Source organism: Ictalurus punctatus, chromosome 10 (assembly GCF_001660625.3).
Source record: "Ictalurus punctatus breed USDA103 chromosome 10, Coco_2.0, whole genome shotgun sequence".
In the NCBI taxonomy this organism is placed as follows: domain Eukaryota; kingdom Metazoa; phylum Chordata; class Actinopteri; order Siluriformes; family Ictaluridae; genus Ictalurus; species Ictalurus punctatus.
This window is the reverse complement of record NC_030425.2, coordinates 21,539,477-21,563,433: the sequence shown is the minus strand read 5'-3', so window position 1 is coordinate 21,563,433 and position 23,957 is coordinate 21,539,477. Positions and strand designations below refer to the sequence as shown.

The following is a 23,957-nucleotide window of genomic DNA, read 5'->3' as shown; positions in this document are numbered from 1 at the left end:
GAATTACAGTTGAATAAATGTCAATTTCCTCCAATTATAGCAAAATGTTATCCATCCACAATGTCTAATCACTAAAAAAAAAAAAAACAAAACAAAAAAAAAAAAAAACACAAACACACCAGAAATATTTATACAAGAAAATAATTTATTTTAAACACATGAACTATATTTAATCCAATTATTCAATCACACACTGTTGTCCCCCCGCAAAAAAAAAATGTTTAAAAAAAATAGTAATAATAAAAAACACACCCACACACAACTAGGTTGAAGTGTTATGGTCAATGAAGGTGGAATATGGTATAGTCATGGGTACAAACAACCCATCAAACACACGGCACTGTGAACACATTGTTATCAGCTGTATAAATCTAGTAATCAAATTTTACTGCATAAAGTCAGGAAATGATCTTGCACTGAAAGTGTAGCGAATAGTCAGTGGGTCAGTGGGGATGCAAGTGGATTGATAAATATGATCAAATATTAAAACAACAAACGCTCTTCCGATGCTATTAATGATTGCTGAAAACAGCAGGAATGTTATTTTACACTCCGAATTTGACACGCTTCTTAGTTTTCTGGACTAGGCCGCTCAGTTTGGCATGACAGAAAAAACAAACCTCAGACATTATTGCTGATGAAAATAAAACACTGTTACATAAACTACAGAATCTATGTTCGCCGTGTTTCTTTACACACCCCCCGGTTTTGGTTTTCAGCATCGAACGTGCTGATGATCAACACACACCAACGGTCATTCATGTACATCAAATTCCAAAACAAACGAACAAATAACCAACAGCAAAAGAGACAAATATAATACACTGAAAATCAAAAAAGTGTCTAAATCTAAAGCCTGCATTTCTTGTGCAAAAAAAGAGCTCAGAAACATTCAGAAAGGCAGAAGGCTGTGCATCATTTGATGGTGACTAGAGTGATGCTGGTGTTCTCTGATAGCTCAGATCTCTTGGTGTACTTCAATACTGAATGAACAAACTGATTAACCCTGACCAAGATCCTCCTAATATAAGATCTGAGAGAAGAGTGATCAGAAGCATTTTTTTTCTTCAGATGAATAAACAGTGTATACTGCATGAGATTTGAGCAGAACGTCCAAACCACATATTAATACTAGAAAACACAGGACTTTTGGTGTATATGGAGATTCACCAAGGCAAAAAAACAAACCACCACACACCAGAAGACCAGCAGGTGGTGTCTGTGCTCTACTGACTGGAGAACTAACCCTCTATCAGAACAATGGACCACTCCTCTCATCCTAACTACAAGCCTGACACAGAGAGGGAGAAATACAAGCCCGAGAGTAATCACAAAATGACACTGTTTTCTCAAACATCAATCTCCAGTAATATCCAACATCCAATTGCACTCGATAAATATAATCACTGACAACTAATGGAAACTTACAGCTAGCAGTTTCTCATTGTGCAAGCAGGACTGAAACCATGTCGAGTTGTTTGGTATCTCAGACAGACGTGGTTATGCGCTGTCTACCGCAGAGCTAAAAGCAGCAGATATAATTCTCTTCACTTTTCTTCCTCAGCACAAAGGTAGGATTCTTTCTATGCAAGCATGAGATGATAACAGTTCAAATTAAATTGGAAACTTAAAGTACAATAAAGTAAACTTAAACAGGTACTTTAGCCAAATGATCTTTTAAGGTAAGTGTCTGAGGATTTGGATATTTTTATTCTGGTCAGGGTCATGGTGGATCCGGTGGGGACATGGACGTAGACACGGACACGAGCTCTCGCATTCACAGACTCATTCACACCTAGGGGCAATTTAGAGTAACCAAATTGTTTATGGGAGGAAACTGGAGAAGAAAAAACAAAAAAAACACAACAACATGGACCCTGGGAATCGCCGAAGACCCTGGAGCTGTGAAACACTCGACATGGAATAGACATGCACAATGTTGTACTGCTAGCCAGAAGCCCCCATCGCTTACTTGTTAGCAACAGTAGTATCATAGCTCCATCACAAAACTAATGAAGTGAGCTTTAGACACTAAAACACACCATGGTCTACATTTGGGATTTAAGGAAAATTGTGCAAATCTTAATTTCAGTTAAACTAATTCTTTAAAAATGATGAGATTGGAAATGCTCCCCCACTCCACCTTTGCTTTAAACTAGATGCGATTTTTTTCCTGCTTCCAATCTATTCCAACCATTCAAGAACATACAGTTACTCTAGAGAACTGGAACAAGAAGTCACCCTTTCAGTAATTTGCTTGAGGTTCAGATTGTTCCCTTTACAAATCACAACAAAACACAATGGTAAAAACCTGGTCATGAAGCACAAATGAAAAATTAAATGCATGTCTGCAATGAGCCAGCTTTCATGGACATGAACGGTCTCCTGCTGGATCTCCTACTCTGATCTTAACTCCAACCAACCCCCCTGCATTCCTAACATCATCACAGCAAAGCTTCAAGATCTGACAGAACGCTTCTGATGATTGTCAGGCTTTGGTGAATAGGAGGGATCATAGAGTCATTGAGCTAAAGAGTTTGGACATCTCTCCCTCTTTTTTGTTTGTTTGCATTGTATGATCTAGTCTCTGCTTACAACCTCAACATTCCTCTACCCATTGAATATTATAGCAAAAATAATATAAAGTGCTTTTTTTAAAAAAAAAAAAAGAAAAAGAGCCTTTAAACTGTGCAGACTCATGTTAAGAGTCCTTTTTTCTCCCACCAGAATGAATAATACAGTTTAATAATGAATAACACAAGTGCTGACTGGGTCTATTCGAAACATCGACAGACCATGGAGCAGGTTTAACAGCACAGAAGAGGCATCAGCAGCACGCCTGCCCTCGCTATAAGCACACAGTGCCTGCATAACGGCCCGTTCCCTCGGTGTTATTTACAGTGTGGTAGTGCGGTGTCGGTCTACAGTAGCTGTTTGTGCTGAAGTCTTTCCACTCGAGCAGCTTCAAGCTAACTTCTTTTACACACGCCAGGGAGAGTGCATTTATTGACGTATTTAAACTATACGATGACGTGTACCATATTTTCCAGACAAGAAGTTGCTTCAGAGCGTAAGATGCGAGTCTGTGTTTTTACTGCCTCCAAAATGGCACTTTAGAGACGCCATCAGTGTAATCTAGCTAAATCGGTCCTGTCTGTAAGATCATCCTTATCAAGAAGTCATAAAATGTGTGGTGGTCTGGCAAAGCCCTTCAGATGTCGCTGTGTGTTTAACAAATGCTGTGGTAAAAACAGCCAAGTCTTTCGAAAGACGTCTTAAATCTTGCTAGGTAAGTGAGAGTTAGCAAAATGGACTTGAGCCTATTCAATTCAATTTGTATTCAGATAGTGGTTGTCAAAATGTCTGATGTTCCTACACCATAGACTGTATTGGATCACTAAATGCAATTTTTCTATTTTGGGGTAACCTGATTTTAAAATGAAATGCATGTGTAGTTCAGGGAAGTCTGTAGTTTTCAGAACTATATATAGTACGGAAGGTCAAAATTTCACCATGTGAAGAGTTTTCCCCAAAACGCCACACACTGAAGAAGCTGAAAGCTTTTAAATGCTCATTTCCGTTATGTTGGTGCTAAACTAAGTTTTCTTCCCATAAAAACACAAATAAACGTATGTATATTTAGCCTGAAGCAAAATATATATGTGCGTCACTGTATTAAGTCAGAGCAACTTTAAGTCCAGAAAATATGGTATACGCATAACGCTGCCCACGTCATCCTCTGTAACGTCTATGTGCCCGTATACATGTGAGCGATCCCCGAAATATGAAACATTTTCTCTACCACCGGTTATAAAGATGCTTTTTTTTATGTCTAAGATGGGATCAGTCAGAAAAGTCTGAGTGGTTTGGTGGTGAATGGGCATGAATTGACAGAGGGCAGAGGTCAAAGATTAGGACGTAGTGTTCAAGCATGTGCCCCCTGAGGCTTGGGCATCCTGGCTTTGGCATGCTGGCTTCTGCTTCTGCCATTGGCAGATGGCATTGGCGTACCCCACGATGACCTTATCCATCCAGGTGAGAGGCTGTGGAAAGAGAACGGCCCCCTCGAAGAAGCCCAGGTGGCCGCCATGCAGCGTCAGGGCGAAGATCACATTCTCCTTCTTTTCTGGAGAGAAACAGGGAGGAAAGAAAGGGGGGGGAAGGGGGAAGGTTACATCATCTCATCAGACTACATGAGTCTACAATGTGAAGTGACCGGTTCTGTCTGGCACAGACAGAGGGGTTGAAATGGCTGAGAAGGTTCCAGAGTGTCTCTATATCTCATTTACTAGATTTCATTACAGATATTCTAAATTAAATAGTAGATTAGATAGATCATGTAGATTAATTAGATAGATAGATTAATAGGAGCATCTTGGCTGGGTACAGAGAATACAGCAGGTATTTTTGTTATTCATGTACTTGCATGAATGTGGGAAAGAAAAAAAAGTGTCTGTTTTGCACTCATTATTTTCAGCTTTTATACATTCATTCTATAACTGGCACAACAGAAAAGCTGAGTGATTTGAGAACACAGATCACTTGATGATACTTTCATACTGTGTATCCTCAAGTTACGGTCAGAAAGATAAAGCTGTGTCCAGATAGCTACTTTATGCTTAAGGAGGGGTCACACTAGACTTTCAGCATGCGAAATTTCCACTGACTCTCAATCATACATATGCGAATGTCAGTGAACAGAAATTCAAGCTTCATGTGAAGAAGTTTTGCATTTTTCTGCAGTCCAAAAGGTCAAGGTTGGTGAACTCGGACCTGCGAATTTGTATCACGTGAAGACGTGTAACCAATAGAAGATCGACACATCACGGCGTGACCTCTTTAGAAAATCCAAAGAGGGCGCACCAGTTATAGAGATCAAAGGAAAATCGGTTTTACCGATATTTAAGCATTTTTCCAAAATCGGATAACGGTTTTTTAAATATCGGAGCCATCGATAAATGGCGCCATCATGTGGGCATTTTGAGAATTGCGTACAGAACCACCATTGAGGTACTCCATGGTTTTTCGCTTATTTGTTAGAATTATTGTATGTTCTTTATTTGTTTTACCCATTTGTTTACCTCATTGAAGCTTTATTAAAAAAAATTTTTTTTAAGATACTTTAGTAAAAGTGCACTTTATTTTTTGCACTCTTTCAGACCCTTCTATTTATTGGTGTATACATAAGAGTTGTTTTGCTTTGTATGCAAGGAGGAAGTGAAATTGACAAAATTGCTGCAATCAATCTATCTCAATTATTGTCAACCATTACCAAATGCTGAACTAACTGAACCAAGGACACACTGTACCTCAAACTAAAATATAAACTGTATAAATGTATACAAACACCATATCATTTCAGCTCAGTAATATGTACTATATATCTCCATGACTAAGCATTTCCTCTTAATTACTGGCACTCAGTTATGTGTGAGTATGTAGGACTAACATGGGCATCTCAGTCACACAGCGTTCTAAAAACAGCTCGGCCTTGGTGAGCCAGAACACTTTAAGGAAGACATTACGCCTCACCCAATGCTAATACAGCTAATAGTGGATGATGGCTACATTTGCAGCATAGCAATTTGGGCTCCAAGGCCCCACTTCACAGAGACTGAAGAAAGAATTGTAGCAAATATAAAAAGTATTGAAAGATTTGAGTATGTATTTACAGAAAATATTTTAGGCTCAACCTTAGCTATGTTAGCATAGCAGCTCCAGAAGCAAACATGGACACCAGACATGTGTTAGGTGGCTGACAGCATTTAGCAAAAAATTATGCAACGTTAAGAAACTTAACTTTGCAAAACTTATTCGTTTTCCCTACCCGATTAAGTAAAAAGGACTTATAGGACACTAGTGTAACAAGACAGATAAAACTCTCTTTTTCAGCACTTTAGCGACAGTAGTGTGCGTTTAGTGAAGCGACTGAAATGAGGTGTGTTGAGAGGTGCAGCAGTACCTGCGAGTGTGCGCGGGATGGTGAGAAGAGACTGGTGTACGAGAGGGTCATCAGCGGAGTTTACCAACAAGAGGGGAACGTTCACCTACAACACGAGGACACAAAGCAGTCGGTTTAAAAAACAATAAAGAAATAAAATAAAACCAGCAACAAGAAGTCAGAAATGTTTGCATTTATATAGTAACTAATATATAAAAATTGAGTCGTGAGTTGTACTCACATTGTGAATGTAGTGCACACAGCTCTCCTTCTCATAGTACTCTTTTAAGGAATCGTGTCCATGGAATTTTCTGGAAATTAAAAATGAATACTGATGAACAAAGTGTAAAGCAGATTATCATTTAAAAAAAAATATATTCTTCTACTGTGTTTTCTAAAATCATTCCATACAAAGCCATTCAACTATTTATATCTGCCTTATATCTGCAAACACTTTTACACTGTGACTAAAAACACCTCCTTATCGATTTCATACAATTTGAAGTCAACACAAGTGCATACAGTTAGTGCAAAAGTCTGCACACCCTTAACTTCAAAATGAAGACTTATACGACATTTAATACGAGCTGGGCTTTACTAATATTCCTTCATTTGCACAACTAATACATAGCAGGAGACAGGAGATTCCCAGTAAGATATAAGATGAGGGAGAAGGTGGCGGGACTTCCAGGGTGTCCGTTACCATTGGAGATTATGAACACCTGCGTGACTGTCAATCATTCTAGATTCACGTGTCACTTGACTCATTTGTTATTGGTAGTAAGGGGGGGGGGGGGGGGGGGGGGGGCAAAACAAAACAAAAAACTTACTGTTTAAAGCCATTAAGCATCTCCATGAGAATGCTTCTCATGGAGATTATTGTCAAAATAAGACTCAATCGCTGTAATATTTACACTTTACTAATATTTTGGAGGAATATTCAAATAAATGAATATGGACTTTTTTTAATTAAATAGATAATTATTGCACTCAATTTATATACAAGCGAATAACATTGTGTTGTGTAGTGCACATATATCTCATTTATAATTTATTTCATTGTTTTTAAACAAAGGGTGTCTGAACGGTATAAGGCCTTCTTGACCGCACACACCTCATGACATTGTCATCGATCTGCATAAGAGAGGTGGCAGTGTAAAGGCGTCTCAGATCTGCGTCCACCATCTTAGGAGAGCCTCCTCCAAACAGACTGTCCCTGTGGGAGAAAAAGATCAAAAACAACTCAGCTACAGCAAATACCATCGAGCATTATGGCCTCTTAACGACCAGAGACAAGACAACTGCTTGTTATGTTCTGCTGCATATTATTTCATACATGCAGGTTCATCCTTTTACGGTGATAAGCTCTACCTGTGGGACAGAATTATCTTCTTCATGTTGTCAGCCATGAGGAAGTTATAGAAGCGCCGGCACTGGTCCCACTGCAGAAAGGTCTCCTGGGCCCTAGATACACACAGAAACACGCTATATCAGTCATGTGCATGAGGATGATATGTTCATTTCGAAACAATATGATTCAGTCTTTCAGACAGCCTGAGAAGAGAAGAATGTAGATACTGTAATACAATTCCCAAAGAAAGACAAAGACACACACACACACACACACACACACACACACACACACACACACACACACACACACACACACACACACACACACACACACACACACACACACACACACACACACACACACACACACACACACACACACACACACTTTTGATATTCTAGAAAAGTCCAGCTGAGATTCTGGTAAGTAAAGCAGCTCACCACACCCTTAGTACAAACCAAGGTGTGGCTTTTACAAATCCACAAAAGTAACACAGCTGATACTTTCCCCAGCTTCCACATGGACAGTGGCTTCACTCCACTGCTCTCTGAGTAATGGACCACTAATATCTGACAGCAAGTTTGTTCTGTTTATAGATGCACAGCACTCTTGCGAAAATATGCTTTCCATGTGCAGTAAAGTATGTTGCAGAGTCACGCAGATGATACACACAGTGTTTGGAATTTGATTAACACAGCAATGGCCAAAGATGTGCTACACGTGTGAGAATGAGAAAGCACGATTATTATAACACCCACACGTCGAACAGCAACTAAGCAACAGCTGCTTAGCCGAAAACATTTCTTGTAAAAATGTACCGAATTGATTACAGCTACTTCACTAACAAACTGATTAACAAACCAAAACAATGTGCAACAGTGTATCCATCTGGATACACAACGAACAATCTATATATTTAAAGCAGTCTGTTTACATAAGATGATTCAGAGCTGCATCAATGCCATCTTATGACTGAGAGGCCTCGCCTCCTCCATTGGGACTAAGACACAGGCTCCTTCACCTTGTGCAACCACAAAAGCCATTTTGCTGGGCCTGACAGGCACTGAGGCCACACCTCCTCCTTTGGGAATGACAAGGACATAGGTCATGCTTCTTTTACTTGGTTTAACGAGCACCATGGCCAAACCACCTTCACTGGGTTGGAGACACAGTGGGCACGCCTCCTTCAACTTGTACTCACTGCCACAAAAGACATTTTGTTGGGTTTACAAGCATCAAGGCCATGCCTTGTTCATAGAGAATGACAGGCACAGAGTACAAACTTCATTTACTAGGTCTGACAAGCACCAAGGACACACCTTGTTCATGACAGGCAAGTCTCCTTGTGCAATGGTTCCTTCACTGGGACTGACAGATACATACAGTGCTGTGAAAAAAAATATTCCTTCTGTTTTTGTGTATCTCTCATACTAAATTGTTTGAGAAATTAACACACAATCTAATATATTGCAAAAGCAACCTGAGTAAACACAAAATACAGTTTTTAAATTATATTTACTGCAGCAAAAAAGTTATCCGATACCCAACTGGGCCTGTGTGAAAATGTATTTGCCCCCATATTACTAATTCCCCAAATCTATGAAACTGCATTCATAATGGGGTTCAGCTGGAATAGACACAAGCAGACCTGATTATTGCAAACCCTGTTCAGACAAATCTACACTTAAATAGAACTTTTTGAAGTTGGTTAAAAGGTCTTACCCAGTAACACATTATGCCAAATTTGAAAGAAATTCCAGAAATGATGAGGAAGAAGCATTGGTGCAAATGAATTAATCTTAAAATGTTCATAATGCAGAACCATGCTGATTATTGAATGATTTCATACAGAGAAACTCCAGCTTGCCTCAGTGCACTGTAGCCCTGGCACATGCTCACGCAGCACAGCACACGCTCCTGATTGGCATGGTTCTCCCCCAGGAACTTGCAGACGATGTTGCCACCGAGACTGAAGCCCACCACGATGAGCTGGCTCTGAGGGTAGGTCTTCTTTATGTAACCCACCATGGCTGCAAATTCCCATGTACAGCCTACAGAGTGTGGAGAAGAACATGTAAATAAATAAATACATACATACATACATACATACATGAATACTAGCTAGCAAAATGACTAGTCTTCTCTAAATATTTGTCTATTATTATGCACAAGTAATTAGTGTGTATGTGCCATATTAATCCTTTACACGTATAGCATCCTTGGGTGTGAGAAAGGTGCTTTACAAATTTCACTTAGCCCCAAGGCATACGGAAATGCTACAATGACTGGCAAAACAGAGAAAGGTGAATAACGTCGCCATTTTCCCAGGAAATGTACTGCACTGTTGCAAGAATTACTCCACCAGTTGATTTATGTGTTTACAGAAAAAAACAGAAGAAGAAGAAGAATCCAAATGGGTAAAGTCATTTTACAGGGCTAGGGGACTGCCAGAAAGAGAGACGTTATGTCCCTTAAACTTCAACAGCTCTGCTCTAAATGAGTACAATTCTGAATGTTTTATGGAACGTACCGTAGGTGAACATCCGGGGTGAGGTCAGCTCGATGTTGGGCAAGGCCCCGAGGTGGTTGAGAACGGCGCAGCGGTAGCCTTGCTTCTGCGAGTAATCCACAAAGGTGCGGATGTAGTGCTTCTCGCTGTGGTTCCCGATACCCGGGCAGATAACCATGGTGACGTCCGCTGTAGCAAGAGAGAGAGACAGAGAGAGAGAGAGAGAGAGACGACAAGAAAATTTGACCGCAAGCAATTTGCATGCTGGTCAGGACATGTTTGATTTGGCTAATGAGACTTAGAGAGAATGCAAATGTGACACCTTTTTTTTTTTTTTTTTTTTTTTTTTTTTTTTTTAAAAAACACTTCAACAGCAGTAATGCTTCGACATTATCTACTTCAAATGATCTCTAGCTAAACAATGGCTCTGCAGTATGCTGCTAGGTTTTCTGTGCAGTACGCATCAGCTGGATGGCTGATATTTGGGAAGTTTAACAGAGGGAGTGAAATTTGACCCATTTATTAAAATCTATTAACAGTAAAATCATATAAATACATGATCGGTGAAGAGAGCTTCTAAGGGTCTTCTAAGGGTCTCCAATGTTTTCATTTTTATTTATGCGTTTGCCCATTTTAGAAAAACAATGAATACATTAACAAAATTAAATAAGACATACAGGCTTATGCCATGCCCAAAAATAGTGATAAATAAATATAAAAATACCATGGCATTGTACACTCTTGGCATCTTCACAAGAATCTTCATGAGGGAGCTTCACCAAGGAGGCTTTTCTTTTCTTTCAATCTCATGTGTCCAAATTTTGAATAGTAATGCATACTATGTGGATAGCTAGCAAGTCTGGCTAATGAGCCCTTTTAATCCCTTATCCTTTTAGCATTATTACATTACTGAGAGATCAGAATGATATAGCTGTAGCCTTCTAATGCATATAGGAGATGATTTGTCCATTTACCTCCAATATTTTTTGCAGTGATACACTTGTTTTTTGAAAAATTCACGGTTTATACACTGGTCCGACTTGTCCAAGTAGGTGGGGCATAGCAAGGTGTCAAATTGAAAAACCATATGAACTGTGAAGACTGATGTGAAGAAGAGTTTCTGATCCTACGCAAATATCAGTCGGTGACTTGCCAGAAAAAATGATCATGGAGTTTTTGGATGAAGTACGTCATAACTCTGGGCTTGGGGGGCATGGTGGCTTAATGGTTAGCATGTTTACCGCACACCTTCAGGACTGGGGGTTTGAATCCCGCCTCCGCCCTGTGTGCGCAGAGTGTACAGAGTCGGTCTCCTCCAGGTACTCAGGTTTCCTCCCCCAGTCCAAAGATCTGCGTTGTAAGCTGTTTGGCATTTCAATATTGTGCGTGGTGTGTGAATGGGTGTGAACGATTGTCCAAGGTGTCCCCTGCCTTGTGCCCTGAGTTTCCTGTGATAGGTTCCAGGCTCTTCCCAACCCTGTATAGGATAAGCTATATGGAAAAATAGATGGATGGAACGTTTATAACTTAATAGAACACTAAAATCTGGGGCAGGAATCCAACTGGTTGTCAAATATCTGCTCAATTGGTACTTATGTCCAAGCTTTGGTTAGCTTAAGCATCTAGCTAGTAATAATAACCTACATGGTAATTTTGGCTAGGTTCATGAACTCTTACAGTATTCTTCTACATTCTCATGAAAGTTTGTTATTCCAAGGGAATTCTTTTCAGGCTGAATTCTTTGAACTGAGAAACATGCTTTCATGTTTTCAGTGGAAGCGACTTACGGATTCTATGAAAGGTTTAGCATTTCCCTGAAGCCCAAACACAAAGCAACCGTACACCCGTGAGGCACTGACCTCCGCTCTGATGATCCGCCAGAGGTTCGAAGAGATCAAAGGTTGCCGTGGCGCCATCCTGCATGGGCAGATACTTGCGCAGGCCAGTTGGGTGTGGTGAACTCACGCGGCCCAGCTTTCCATACAGAGCAGTCTGTAAATGGCCACTTTTTCCCCACAAAAGCGGAGGAATGTATCTGCAGGATAGAGTCGAATCACACAATTAAACAACAGCATCGCTCCGCTAAACCTAAAACAAAAGCACACTCTCATTGTGTGTCGATATGGTGTGCTATTACAGTGAGCCATTTATGACTTAATCATTGGTACGCCTGCATACTATGATTCACAGATGACCTTAAACATGATTGATAACTACTAATTACCCTGTAAATTACGCTGTAATTGCCTACCATTTTATACCTGAGCTATATATTGATGGTTAACCTGCCCCCGAGATAACATTTTAAATAAATAAATAAAGGTCTATCTTCAAACAGCCGCATCACCGTGATCTTTATAGGAAAGTGGACTGAGGTTCACTAGTCACTTCATTCACTCATTTATAGTGGGAGTAATGCAGTTACTCTTCCTTTTGTAATTCAAGGAATGACGAATATGGTACCCAAAAGACTGGATAAATCTAAAGGCTCCAGTATGGAGAAACAAGGAGGGAAATTTAGCTTGAATCTATTGTTTTCCTTCTCGTCGGTTGAATTAAAAATGTAGAATAGTCCGAAATCAAACCGGTTGGTCACTTTAGGTTGTTTTTAACCGATTTGTTTTGGTTTTGATATTTGACTATGTTCTGTTGAGTGCTTTATTACTTTCTTGCTTGGGAGTACTACGTTTATATTAATATGCTAGTTCTAATACATTACTGTTTCTAATCTAACACAGAGTTGTACAGCAGACACTCCCCTTAATCGAATACTAATAACAAACAATGTAAATATCAGCATGTGAGAACAGGAATTAACTTTGCTCCCGGACACTGTACAACACCAAATAACTTTCAAGTCATCCTAAACAGATAAAAATACATACTTTTAAATACATATTTAAAGGTCATCCTTTAAATAATAAAAAACTTAGTTGACAAATTGCTGTGGTATAAAGATGAATAAACCCCTTCGGGATGTGCTGTTAAAGAAAACAAACAACTGGGCCACATCATCTCTCCAGTCGTTGATTATTCTGTGGTAAGAGCATGCTGTGTTTTATTACTTACTTACGTGATTGGATTAATCATCATCATTTCCTTGTTTAAAGGTCTGCGCTCAGCTTTACATACAGTTTACTATATGCCAGTACACTATGAAAATGTGACACTAGTTACAGCAAGGCGTTCCTGCATAAAAATAAATTAAATCACATACCAGCAGAATGAAAAAGAAACCATAAATAATAGTAATATAGTAGATATACACTTTTCTAGAGCACACTAAGGTCACATTAAGGTCATGACCAAAAGATGCGAGGCGTTTTACTTTGGAATGACTCCAGACGTTGCTATGGGGATAAAAATAATAATAAAAAGTACACAGTTGTGCAATGGTTCTGTCCACATGCAATCGCTGTGAAACAAGCTGTCTGCAATCTTCGGGGCAGAAATGTAAACACACAGGCTCTTCTTGTTTACTTTGCATGCTAGTGTTGAGCTAAGAAAAAGGCTAACTTAATCAGTCCATCATGTGTCTCTTAACTTCCACAAACAGCTCTGATGTAGCAGCACCTCATATTACAGGGTGTTCCAAAAGTCTCCATACATGGGGGAAATGAACACTTTTTACTCCCTTCCAAAGTTTTTCATATTATACACACACACACACACACACACACACTTTTTTTTAATAAGAGGGATCATTAAAAATTTATTTTGTTTTTTATTTATTACTGCCCTGAATAAGCTATTTCTTTTGAACAGCATGATCAGTGTGCATTGTAATTGTTTGTCATCTGGGAAACATGGAAATATCTTATGTAGCTTGTGAATGGCAGTACTAAATGGGAGGAAAAAAGAAGATTTTTTTAAACAAAATAATAAATGTTTACACCCCTCTATATCGATGTTTTAATAATATTTATGGTTTGTTTCTTTTCCATTCTGTTGATATGTGATTCATTTATTTTTATGCAGGAAAGCCTTGCCTTGACTAGTATCACATTTTCATAGTAGAATGAGGACAGGTGTGTGTGTGTGTGTGTGTGTATATTATATACGCACACACTCCTTATTTTCTCCCCCCCCCTTCTTTTAGATAGCCTTCAAGAATGCCTTTGACAAATGAAAACGTACTGAAATCATACAACCGACGTGGTGCTGGCAAACACAGCCCCCCTGTGTATGGAGACTTTTGGCACATCTTGTAGTACATTTATTATTACATCAGTCGCTCCAGGATTTCGCGATCGCAGAAATTAACGCAAAATCAAGCAAACTCCACAATATCCGGAGGAGCTTGCAATGTTTCAAAAATACCACAAATTTTCCACAGATTTGGGCCAAGACACGTCATGTGACATCACAACGTGCATTCAGACAAAAGCCCTCTTTGATTACAGTTAAAACGTACAACTAAAAGGCCTCATATAGCAACAAACATCACTGTGAAAGACTGTGCAGAATGATATCGTGCAATTGCAAATTCACCAATTCAAGTAGCCTTTCGCAAAGAAAAAAAACCCCCACGAAACTCTGCAAGTTGCATCACAAATATTTTAAAAAGCCGCAGCAAAATCAAGTGTTTTTGGCTGCAATCAAAAAAAACAATCATATAAGCTTCACAGTCATGTCCCATTCAGTATTCCTCAATGACAATCAGGTGCCCCTCCAATCGCTGTGATTGGAGAATGGAACCAAAGCACAAGTGCGATGGAAAAACCAAGGGCACTTAAAGAGAGGAAAAAGGTCAGCTGTTCAGGACATACTATTACAGTTAAATATCTGCAAAGTCATTGCTTTCACATGCATACAAACCCTCTTCTTCTAAATCTCTCCAAATGATAAGATCGCACCTCTTCAAGTACATGATCACCTGTTTCATAACAGCACTTTATTTGTTGCATATTATAAAACTGGTGAAATGGTAGAAACGCTCTTTTCAGGCACAGTGCTGTATGCCAAACTGGTAGTTATAGTAAGAGATACAGTAAAAGAGCCACATTTATTGAAGCAGACTTCCATGTCATTTGGTGCACAATGAATATTGTGTACTTTGTTTGTTTTTTTTTGCTTGAACTGTTCCTATAAAGCACTTCCTTATGCCACATATCAAGTTCATCAGCAGTAAACAGCGAAGAGCTGTAAGGACACAGCTTGATAAGTGGAAACTGTAACAAGGACTAATTAGAAAGATAAAAAAAGATGATGACACTCAAGAAAAGGACTGACTACAGGAGTAAATTTAGCTGCAGTTTATCCTGACAACCACAAACAGGATAAAGCAGCCCATGAATAGCCTAGAACACGGAGACGATTACGGCTATATAAAACACTAGGTTGCTTTCCCCAAGCACGCTTTTTTCTTTCCTCTGCTATTATCACAAAGCACCAGTAATAAGTAAACGATAAGCATACAGAAAGTGAGTAACAGCAGGGCCGCGCTGGCCTGACCCGCCTATTAATGTTCAAAGGTCCAGACACACATCAGTGAGCACTGCTTGCTCTCTTATCCACTGCTTCTACATCATATGGCGTTTGGAAACGGCTCTGTAAACAGCTCGATCACGCGAGTCTCATGGAATACGGCAGAAGAGACGAGGCGATCTGCTGCTCAATCTGATTGATCCTTTGACCCGGGGAGTCGTAATTGTTCTGGGAAACAATTACATAACAAGCGCTAATTTAAGGTTATGAAAGAGACGACCGCCTGCTCTTCATGCTAATGAACTAAGGTAGAAAACACACAGCCAATAGCAACGCAGACCTGAACGCGTTTAAGTAGACACACTCCTAATGGAATGGAAATGAAAACCCAAGCCAGTAATGAGGAAAAAGTGAATCAATCACCACAGCAGGATTGGACTATTTTCATAGATAGGCTTTTACTCTTGAGTAACACAGTTGTGATGTATTATGTAGGATGTGTTTCAAGATGAAAGTGCCCATCCACAACACTCACTCTTTGGTCAGAAGGGGGCAGGATTTAAGCAGGAAGCGGCTGAGCGGTGTGTCCTGGTACGTGATGTCCGGGGGCGCTGTGGGACTTTTCAGATTCAGGCACCGGACAATGATATAAAGCACGGTGGCGACGGCTGCCAGCTTCATCCCATCGAACATGGCCGGCATCTCCGGCGCCACCGTGTACACCTCAGATTCATGAGTGCCCATGACTGGCCTGACAAGCGGGAGGAGAGATGACATTAGCTCAAATGCAAAACAAAACAAAAAAGACAAACAAACCCTACAATAAGAAGAGGAACTTGGTTCAGAAATAGCAAACAGGAACTACTGCATTATCTATGCAAATGTGTAACTTACTCTGTTGCTTGTGTGGATTTCTAGACTGTAATCTCTTATGCTTGGATAAAGAAGACTGGCTGTTCACAGTGATGAGGTCTAAACCTGTTAAGAAAAACAGAAACAAAAGTAAACTACAGTATTTAAGACCAGAACTGAAAAATACTGAGATTTTTGTTTATAGGCTCTTTTGAGGCAGTAATACATGGTGTCCCAAAAGTCTTCATACATAGGGGACATATTTGGACAAGCAAACATATGATCATCTTTGAAACAGTGCCTATTAATGATGTTGATACACTTGAACAAAACCACAAGGAGAATGAGCTTTTTCAATGATTTATTCAACAGAAATATCAATAGATGTAATATTCTTCTGTGGAAAAAGTAAGTACACCCTTGGTCTCAGAAGCTAGTACTGCCCCCTTTAGCAGAAATAACTTCTTGTAGGCGTTTTGTATAATTGTCCACCAGGCTTGCTAGAATTTTTGACCACACTTCCATGCAATTTTCTTTCAGGTGCAAGATGTTTGAGGGTTTTCTCACATGTACTGCCCGTTTCAAATCCCCCCTACGACATTTCAACGGGATTCAAATCTGAGCTTTGACTAGGACATTAAATAACCCTCCATTTCTTCTTTTTGAACCATTCCTTGGAGGATTTGTTAGTGTGCTTACAATCATTATCCTGTTGAAAGGTCCACTTTCAATTCAACTTCAACTTTTAGACAGATGGCCTCACATTATCTTCAAGCACTCTTTGATATGATGTAGAATTCATAGTTGAATCAACAAATGCGAGCTGTCCAGTCCTTGAGACTGCGAACAACACCAAACCATAACATTAGCACTGTGCTTCACAGATGGTATAAGGTGCTTCTCCTGAAAAGCTGTCTTTGGACAGCACCAAACATGTCTGCTGTTATGTGGCCAAACAACTCTATCTTTGATGCGTCTGTCCAGTGCACATTATTCCAAAAGGCCTGGTCTTTGTCTGTATGCTCACCAGACAAGGGAACAAACCAACCTGCACTCCCTAAGCAGGGTCTAATCACTGGCAGCCAATCTGGAACACCTGATTCTAATTTTATGGATTTGAAGGTGTGCACTTACTTTTTCCATGTAACTGGTCTGATTTTGTTCATTTAAAGTGTGAAAATTACTATAAAATATCAATTGTATTTGTCATTTGATAGAGTTTATCCACTTAATAGGCACTGTATGAAAGAGGATCAAATGTTTGATGTCCACATATGTCAAAAAAGCCAACAATTTCCATGGGGTGTACTTATTTTTTCACACGACTGTATATATTTTTCAGATAGCCTTTAAGAATCCCTTTGACAAAAGCAGAACGTATTGAAGTCATTCTCATGGCTGGATCAGGAAGCTGTGGTAAGGTTGCAATGTACATGCAATAATATAAGAAAAACCAGATGTATTAACACCAGTTCAACATGAGTGGGAGAGACAACTCTGTGTGGGTATTTAAAAAGAAATTGTAATCACCTAGAGAATATTTTGTAAATAAAGTTATATTTTGCTAAAAAGTGTTAATTCCCCCTGTGTATGGAGACTTTTGGGACACCGTGTACAATGCGCTATCTTTGATTTTTGGCCACGAGACATGATCACATGTTAGGGTTACATACAGCTTCCAAGCTAAACTGGCCTGAAGATAATCCAACCACAGCCCATTTTATGTTTTCTGGCAGAGGCAGTCAGGTTTTCATTTAATATCTGTTGATATTTTATAGAGTCCATGATGTTATGTAGCTTAACAAAATGTCCAGGTCATCTGTCAGAACAGCAGTCCCAAAATATTAAAGAACCACCACCATATTTAACTGTGGGCGTGAGGTACTTTTCCATATGGCTACCTGTCTGTGTGCACCAAAACCACCTCTGGTATTTATTGCCAAAAAGCTCTATTTTGGTTTCATCTGACCAGAGAACTCATTTGAAGTTCCAGTAGTGTCTGGCAAACTGAAGACGCTCGAGTTTGTTTGTGGATGAGAGTAGAGGCTTTTTTCATTAAACCTTTCCAAACAACTTGTGGTGATGTAGGTGACTTCGGATTGTAGTTTTGGAGACTTTCTGACTCCAAGACACAACTAACTTCTGCAATTCTCCAGCTGTGATCCTTGGGGATTTTCTGGCCTCTCAAACCATCCTCTACACAGTGCACTGACACAATACAGACAATACACACGTCCAATTCCAGGTTGATTCATAACATTTCCAGTTGACTGGAACTTCTTAATTATTGCCCTGATAGCGGAAATGGACATTTTCAACACTTGTGCTATTTTCTTACTGCCACTTCCCATTCTGTGAAGCTCAACAACCTTTTGCCGCACATCACAGCTATATTCCTTGGTCTTACCCATTGTTATGAATGACTAAGGGAATTTGGACTATGTGTTACCTCATATCTATACCCCTGTGAAACAGGAAGTCATGGTCAGACAATTTCCTGTTCCTAGTCATCCAGGTGTACTAAAATATTTTGAAATATCAATGGGAATATACTAAATATGGGAATATTCAAATATTTTTCTCATATTAATTCATAGGGATGTCAATAATTGTTGCACACCTATATTTAACGAAGATATATATATATATATATATATTTTAATAAACCTGTGTTGTGTTTGCAATTATTTGATATCCATGAGAGGAGAATATTTCTGTGATTTTTTTTTTTTTAAACAAAAATTGCTTTTTTTCCCATTTCTGTTCAGGAAGTCGTGACTGCGGATAAATCCTTCATTGGGGCATTATTATGTACAATATAAAGTCAACCTATTAATACACACCGCAGAAATATAACAAAGCGTTTCCTGTTTATTCTGAAATGAAAAGACCGAAACGCATTACTATCTAACAGAACCATCATACAGCACGCAGCTCTGACTGCACCTTTTTCAACCTTTTTATATGTAAACAAATTCTGACATTAAAACTGAAGCTATTTTCTACTCCATGTAGCGGTGAATAAAGGAGTGCTGCACCGGATGGGAGAGGCCAGGCAGGCAGTTGCTAGCCTGCTTTAGCTACTGTAGCTAAGAGCGATAAACAACGCATCAGACCGAGCGGAGGTTATATATTCACTGAAGGCTGACTTACCTTTACCGCTCACCAACAGATCACTCTCCCTGGTTAGCTGTCTCTAAACCCGTCCATACGGACAACCTGGATTTATATTTGCGTCCGCATTTATCCGCTGTCCCTTTCTAGTATCTTCCGTGTGTCTCTCTCTCTCTCTCTCTCTCTCTCTTACACACACACGTCCAGATTACAGTTAAAAACAGCAATAAACTCGTTCTTTTCCCTACCCGTATTCCGACTTGTCCCGCCTATTGCGTTTATGATTGGCTATCACTCGCAAAAATAAGAATGGTTGGCCAATCCTAGAGCAAAAGGCGGAGTTTGTGTGAAGAAATAAAAAACGACGCCGCAGAGCGATACTACATTTCCTACTTCAACGGCGCTGATTTGCATACGCGCTTCCTATTGGTCTATTACACGAGGACGTCAGTGCAGCGACTCTTTTATCTGTTTTCTACAGGCGATGGTGAAATGTTTATTTTACAGGTGCATTTTTAGTTAAAAAGGATATTTGTACAGATAGATTTATTTGTTTATCTGTAATCTTATTGTCTGTTTGTTGTTTAAACCTTAGGCAATTTGTAAGCCATCAAAAACCATTTAGTTTCTTGGCAATAGCTGCTTTTTTCCTCTTAAATGAGTAATAGGGTTAAAAGTTGTTTTTGTTGTTGTTGTTGTTGTTGTTGTTGTTTAGCAAATGCACAAAATGTGGTTATGTAGTATCCACGTTAATGGCATGAGGAATAAAGGACATCTTGATGATTTGTTTGAAATAGTGACATTTCAAAGTGATTGAAAATAAATGAGAGAACTTACTTTTCTTCTTCCCATAATCTTCAGAAAATTTGGATGATCCAACCTCCATTTGAACACGTGATTTGTGGAAAGCTCCCAATCAGGTAACAGTGTTAAGTGGATGTTGTGGGACACTAAAATGTACATTTTTCATAACCTGTAATGGATGGGTGGAAAAACAATATTCCAAACAAGAGCCATTAAATGGATTTGCACATTAAGATTTTTGAGGTATTTCAACCTTAGCTTTTTATTCATATTTTAAGTTATTTCTCTGAAAATGCATGTATGTTGTTGTCAAGGACATTTTACCAGTGTTTAAAATGTCTTTTACCTTAACTTAGTGCATATTTGTACATTTATCAGGGTAAGTCTGATCACTACTGGAAACACAGCTGAAGTCTTTAAGAGTACTACAGAATTATCTATAGAAGTTCATCCATTTACACAGAATCACATATTAGGGACTCTAGTATATAAGTGAACGGCGCCAGGAATCCATTTAAAACCAGACTCTGGCACGCTTGGAATGAACTACACAGCTTTCTTAGTCTCACAGCCTTCAATCGCCTAAAGGCTCAGCTCCTCTCAGAGCAGTATGTTCAGAATGCAGAAAAACCCTCAGCTGCCTCCCTTTAATTAATATCTGTTGCCTTTGTTAGTTAATTGTGTTCCTGTGTTCCTCGCAGTTACATATGCTGTATCACCAGAGCTGGACTTATGCACAGGCTAATCTGGTTAGTAGCCCAGGGCCCCAGGTGAAAGAGGGACCATAATTATTCAGAATCTATAAATAAATATTTAGGTTTTCTCTCAAGCGATTGGAATATTTTAAAAGAAATATTTTTGCATGTAAGCTAATAAAAAAAAAAAATACAAGCCACTCTAACCAACTACACACACACAGACAAATGGATTAGCTGAGTTTTTCCTCTGTAGCATGTTAACGTGTGTGAAATTGTGCCAGAGTTTCCTGGGATAGACTCCAGGCTCTCCCAAGACCCCGTGTAGTTATGGAAAATGGATGAATGCTTGGAGTGTAAATGAGAAGTGCTTCAGTTAAAAAAAAAAAAAAAAAAGGCTTAGTAGCTTTTAAAGCAAACAATATAGGGTGGGTAGTGGTTTCAGTAACCGTATCGTTATCAGAAAAGAAAAAGAGGTGTTGTGCCATCTCTAGATTAGGACATGTCATTAGAACAGTAGCTCCAAAACTAACTGTACAACAGCCAGTAAAAAACATCACCCAATAGTTGGGCATATTCAGCCTCGTCTCTGTAATGAACATGTAATGGTTTTTTAAATAACCATAATCATTTATAAATTAACACTGATCAAGAAATAGAAAAATGGTAGGCTAATCACATACCATTAATGCATGAGAGTGGTTGAGTAGTTGCTATTATATCATATAATGTCTGCTAATACAATGTCCTCATGATATTATAGTAGCTACTGAGACTGGAATAAAGTTGGTTTGACGTTCGATATTCAGGACCGTCTCTAAAGTTACATACGATATTGTTAAACACGTTTCTAACTTCAATAGCATTTGAAGGGAATGATGTACAGTCACACAACCAAATGGAAAATGTTCATCTAGGTGTCAGGTATGATGCACACCTTTTAGATTTTTGATATTTATCAAAATAAGCTATTAAATCACATGTAAATTAGACACGAATTTCCCTTAATTTCCGCATTTCCGGGAATATCGAACGTCCAACGTCAAACCAACTTTATCCCAGTGCTACAGTTTTGTATTACAGCAACCCTGAATTTTCAGGCTGGAGAAGTAGCTTCATATCATGGTGTATAGGGTCTCAACACTGGTTTCAGTCCAGGGGCCCCCAAGTCCAGCCCTGTATATCATGTTTACTCTATGTTACTGTATTATTGTGTATTATTATCAAAAGTTAAAACCCTTTAACATTCGCATCTCTTTCTGTCTTTGTTTATCCTGCACCTGCATTTCATTCATTCATTCATTTACCTAGATTTATCATGACCTTTACCAACCAGGCTAACACTCTATTTATTTTTTACTGTTATTTGGTGTGCTGTACATGTATCACCATTGGCTCTTTTAACAGCTCTGTGCTTATCCATATAAATGGATAAACATTACAAATCAAGCCAAATAGGGGTGGCATCTGCGTACATAACACGTAATGTTATAGTGGTCATTTAATAGTTTAACTAGGAGTCTGGGATAAATCTCTTTATATTTTTTAACATATAATTGCATAAAAAAGCAAATATTTAATATTGAAATTATTTATTTGAAGTTGTTTAATCACATTAATTGTATTTTTACCATGTTTACGTAGTTACAGAATAACACAATACTTCTAGTACACTAGTAACTAGTGCCATCTAGTGTAGAGTATGTAGAATAGCTATATTGGTGGTTTATCTTGATATGATTTGGCCATGTGCAGAAAATCAATAATATGACATATCATAATTAATACACACCTTAAATCTGGTCATAGACTATTCAAAATACCTCTACTTCCCCTGCATCCGATTCAGGAGCAGGCAGTGTAAGCTACTACAGTGTTATTATTTGCAACATATTTGCTGTGTGTAACTCTGTAACACTAAATCTGTAGAATAATTAGCTGTAGCTAAATCTGTAGAATAAGAGACATAAGCTTAATCATTTCAAAGCTGTCAAAATGTCTCTGATCACAGTCAGAATTGAGTTTTTACATGTAACTTTTATCTTTCAAATGACAACTATTCTGTACACAGTCTTGTGTATTGTATATGTCAATGTCAGTTGAATTCTGGAAAACAGGCAAAATGACTATAAATTGTTTGTTTTTTTTCTTCCTATAAAAGAATTTGGCACTGTTTCCCCAAACCAATGTACAAATGGTTTCATGAACTTACTAATAACTCTGCTTTCTATAAAGATCACATTAGTTAAATAAAGGACAAGAATAACGAACTGCAAAAATAGCTGTAGGCTATGAAAGAAAGGTATAAAAATAGACATTTCCATTGCCACTTTTATTATTTTTGTATTTTATTTATTACATGTTAAATGAAATGCAAATTAAATCAATAAATAGCCATTGCATTTAGACAACATGGTGGGTCTCACTGCAACTGGAATGGAATCTTTAATACAATTTTCTCCATTTTCAGTTTAACCAGATTTTAAAATGTCAAAATATTTCTACTTTATATAGTAGAAAATGTCAAAATTTCACTTTGTGAACGTTTTCCCAGGCTTATTCTGTAGAATTATTCTTGTCTAACTGTGCAAATCTGTAGCAGCAGTCATTTCCACCGGTGTCAGTTACTTGGCAATAAAGATTCTATACTACAGTAAATGACATGAACAACCATGAAAGTTTCCGAATGAAAGCTGCAGTTCACAATAACCTCATTAAAGAGTCAATGACATTGAGGTCATTGGCTTGGTGTGACTCAAAGCTCCTGCCATAATAATAAAAAAAAAAAAAACGTTGAACACAGTGTGTGGAGGGTTTTTGACCGCTAAGTCAGAAACAGTGTGTGCTCACAAGGCAAACCACAAGGCTGACCAAACACCTACACACACCAATCATCCAACAATGGCCTTGTGGAGTAGGGACGGTTACAGGCTAACTGAAATAAACAAATGTATCATTATATAAAATAAGAGCCAATGGTTTTTCAGATTTAATGTTCATATTACATATACGATATGAAAATATTTCTACAGTGACATTTATACAACAAATATTACTATTGTGATTTCTACCTTATAAATGTATCTGTAGTGGCAGTTCTGGCCATGTTTTTTTTTTTTTTTTTAACATGCATGAAATTCTCATCTGGTGAACAGAATAATGTGACAGCCATCTCCAAGAAGGATCTCCTTGAAATGTATCTAGAATAAGGAAGCTTAGAAGACAGCTACATTCTGAATGGCACATGCAGTAAATATTGCC

General features: G+C 38.6%; 1 protein-coding gene across 1 annotated transcript; it reads right to left on the bottom strand.

Moving 5' to 3' along the window:
• Positions 1 to 125: 125 nt before the first annotated feature.
• On the bottom strand, positions 126 to 19,404 carry abhd2a (abhydrolase domain containing 2, acylglycerol lipase a). Its single transcript, XM_017477543.3, has 11 exons — positions 19,237 to 19,404; positions 16,126 to 16,209; positions 15,767 to 15,982; positions 11,664 to 11,839; positions 9,826 to 9,993; positions 9,163 to 9,346; positions 7,313 to 7,405; positions 7,056 to 7,157; positions 6,183 to 6,252; positions 5,963 to 6,047; positions 126 to 4,126 (listed from the first exon to the last, which is right to left on the bottom strand). Exons 3-11 carry the CDS (start codon positions 15,973 to 15,975, stop codon positions 3,912 to 3,914), a joined length of 1,302 nt encoding a protein of 433 aa, XP_017333032.1. The 5' UTR covers positions 15,976 to 15,982; positions 16,126 to 16,209; positions 19,237 to 19,404; the 3' UTR covers positions 126 to 3,911.
• Between the last annotated feature and the right edge of the window lie 4,553 nt (positions 19,405 to 23,957).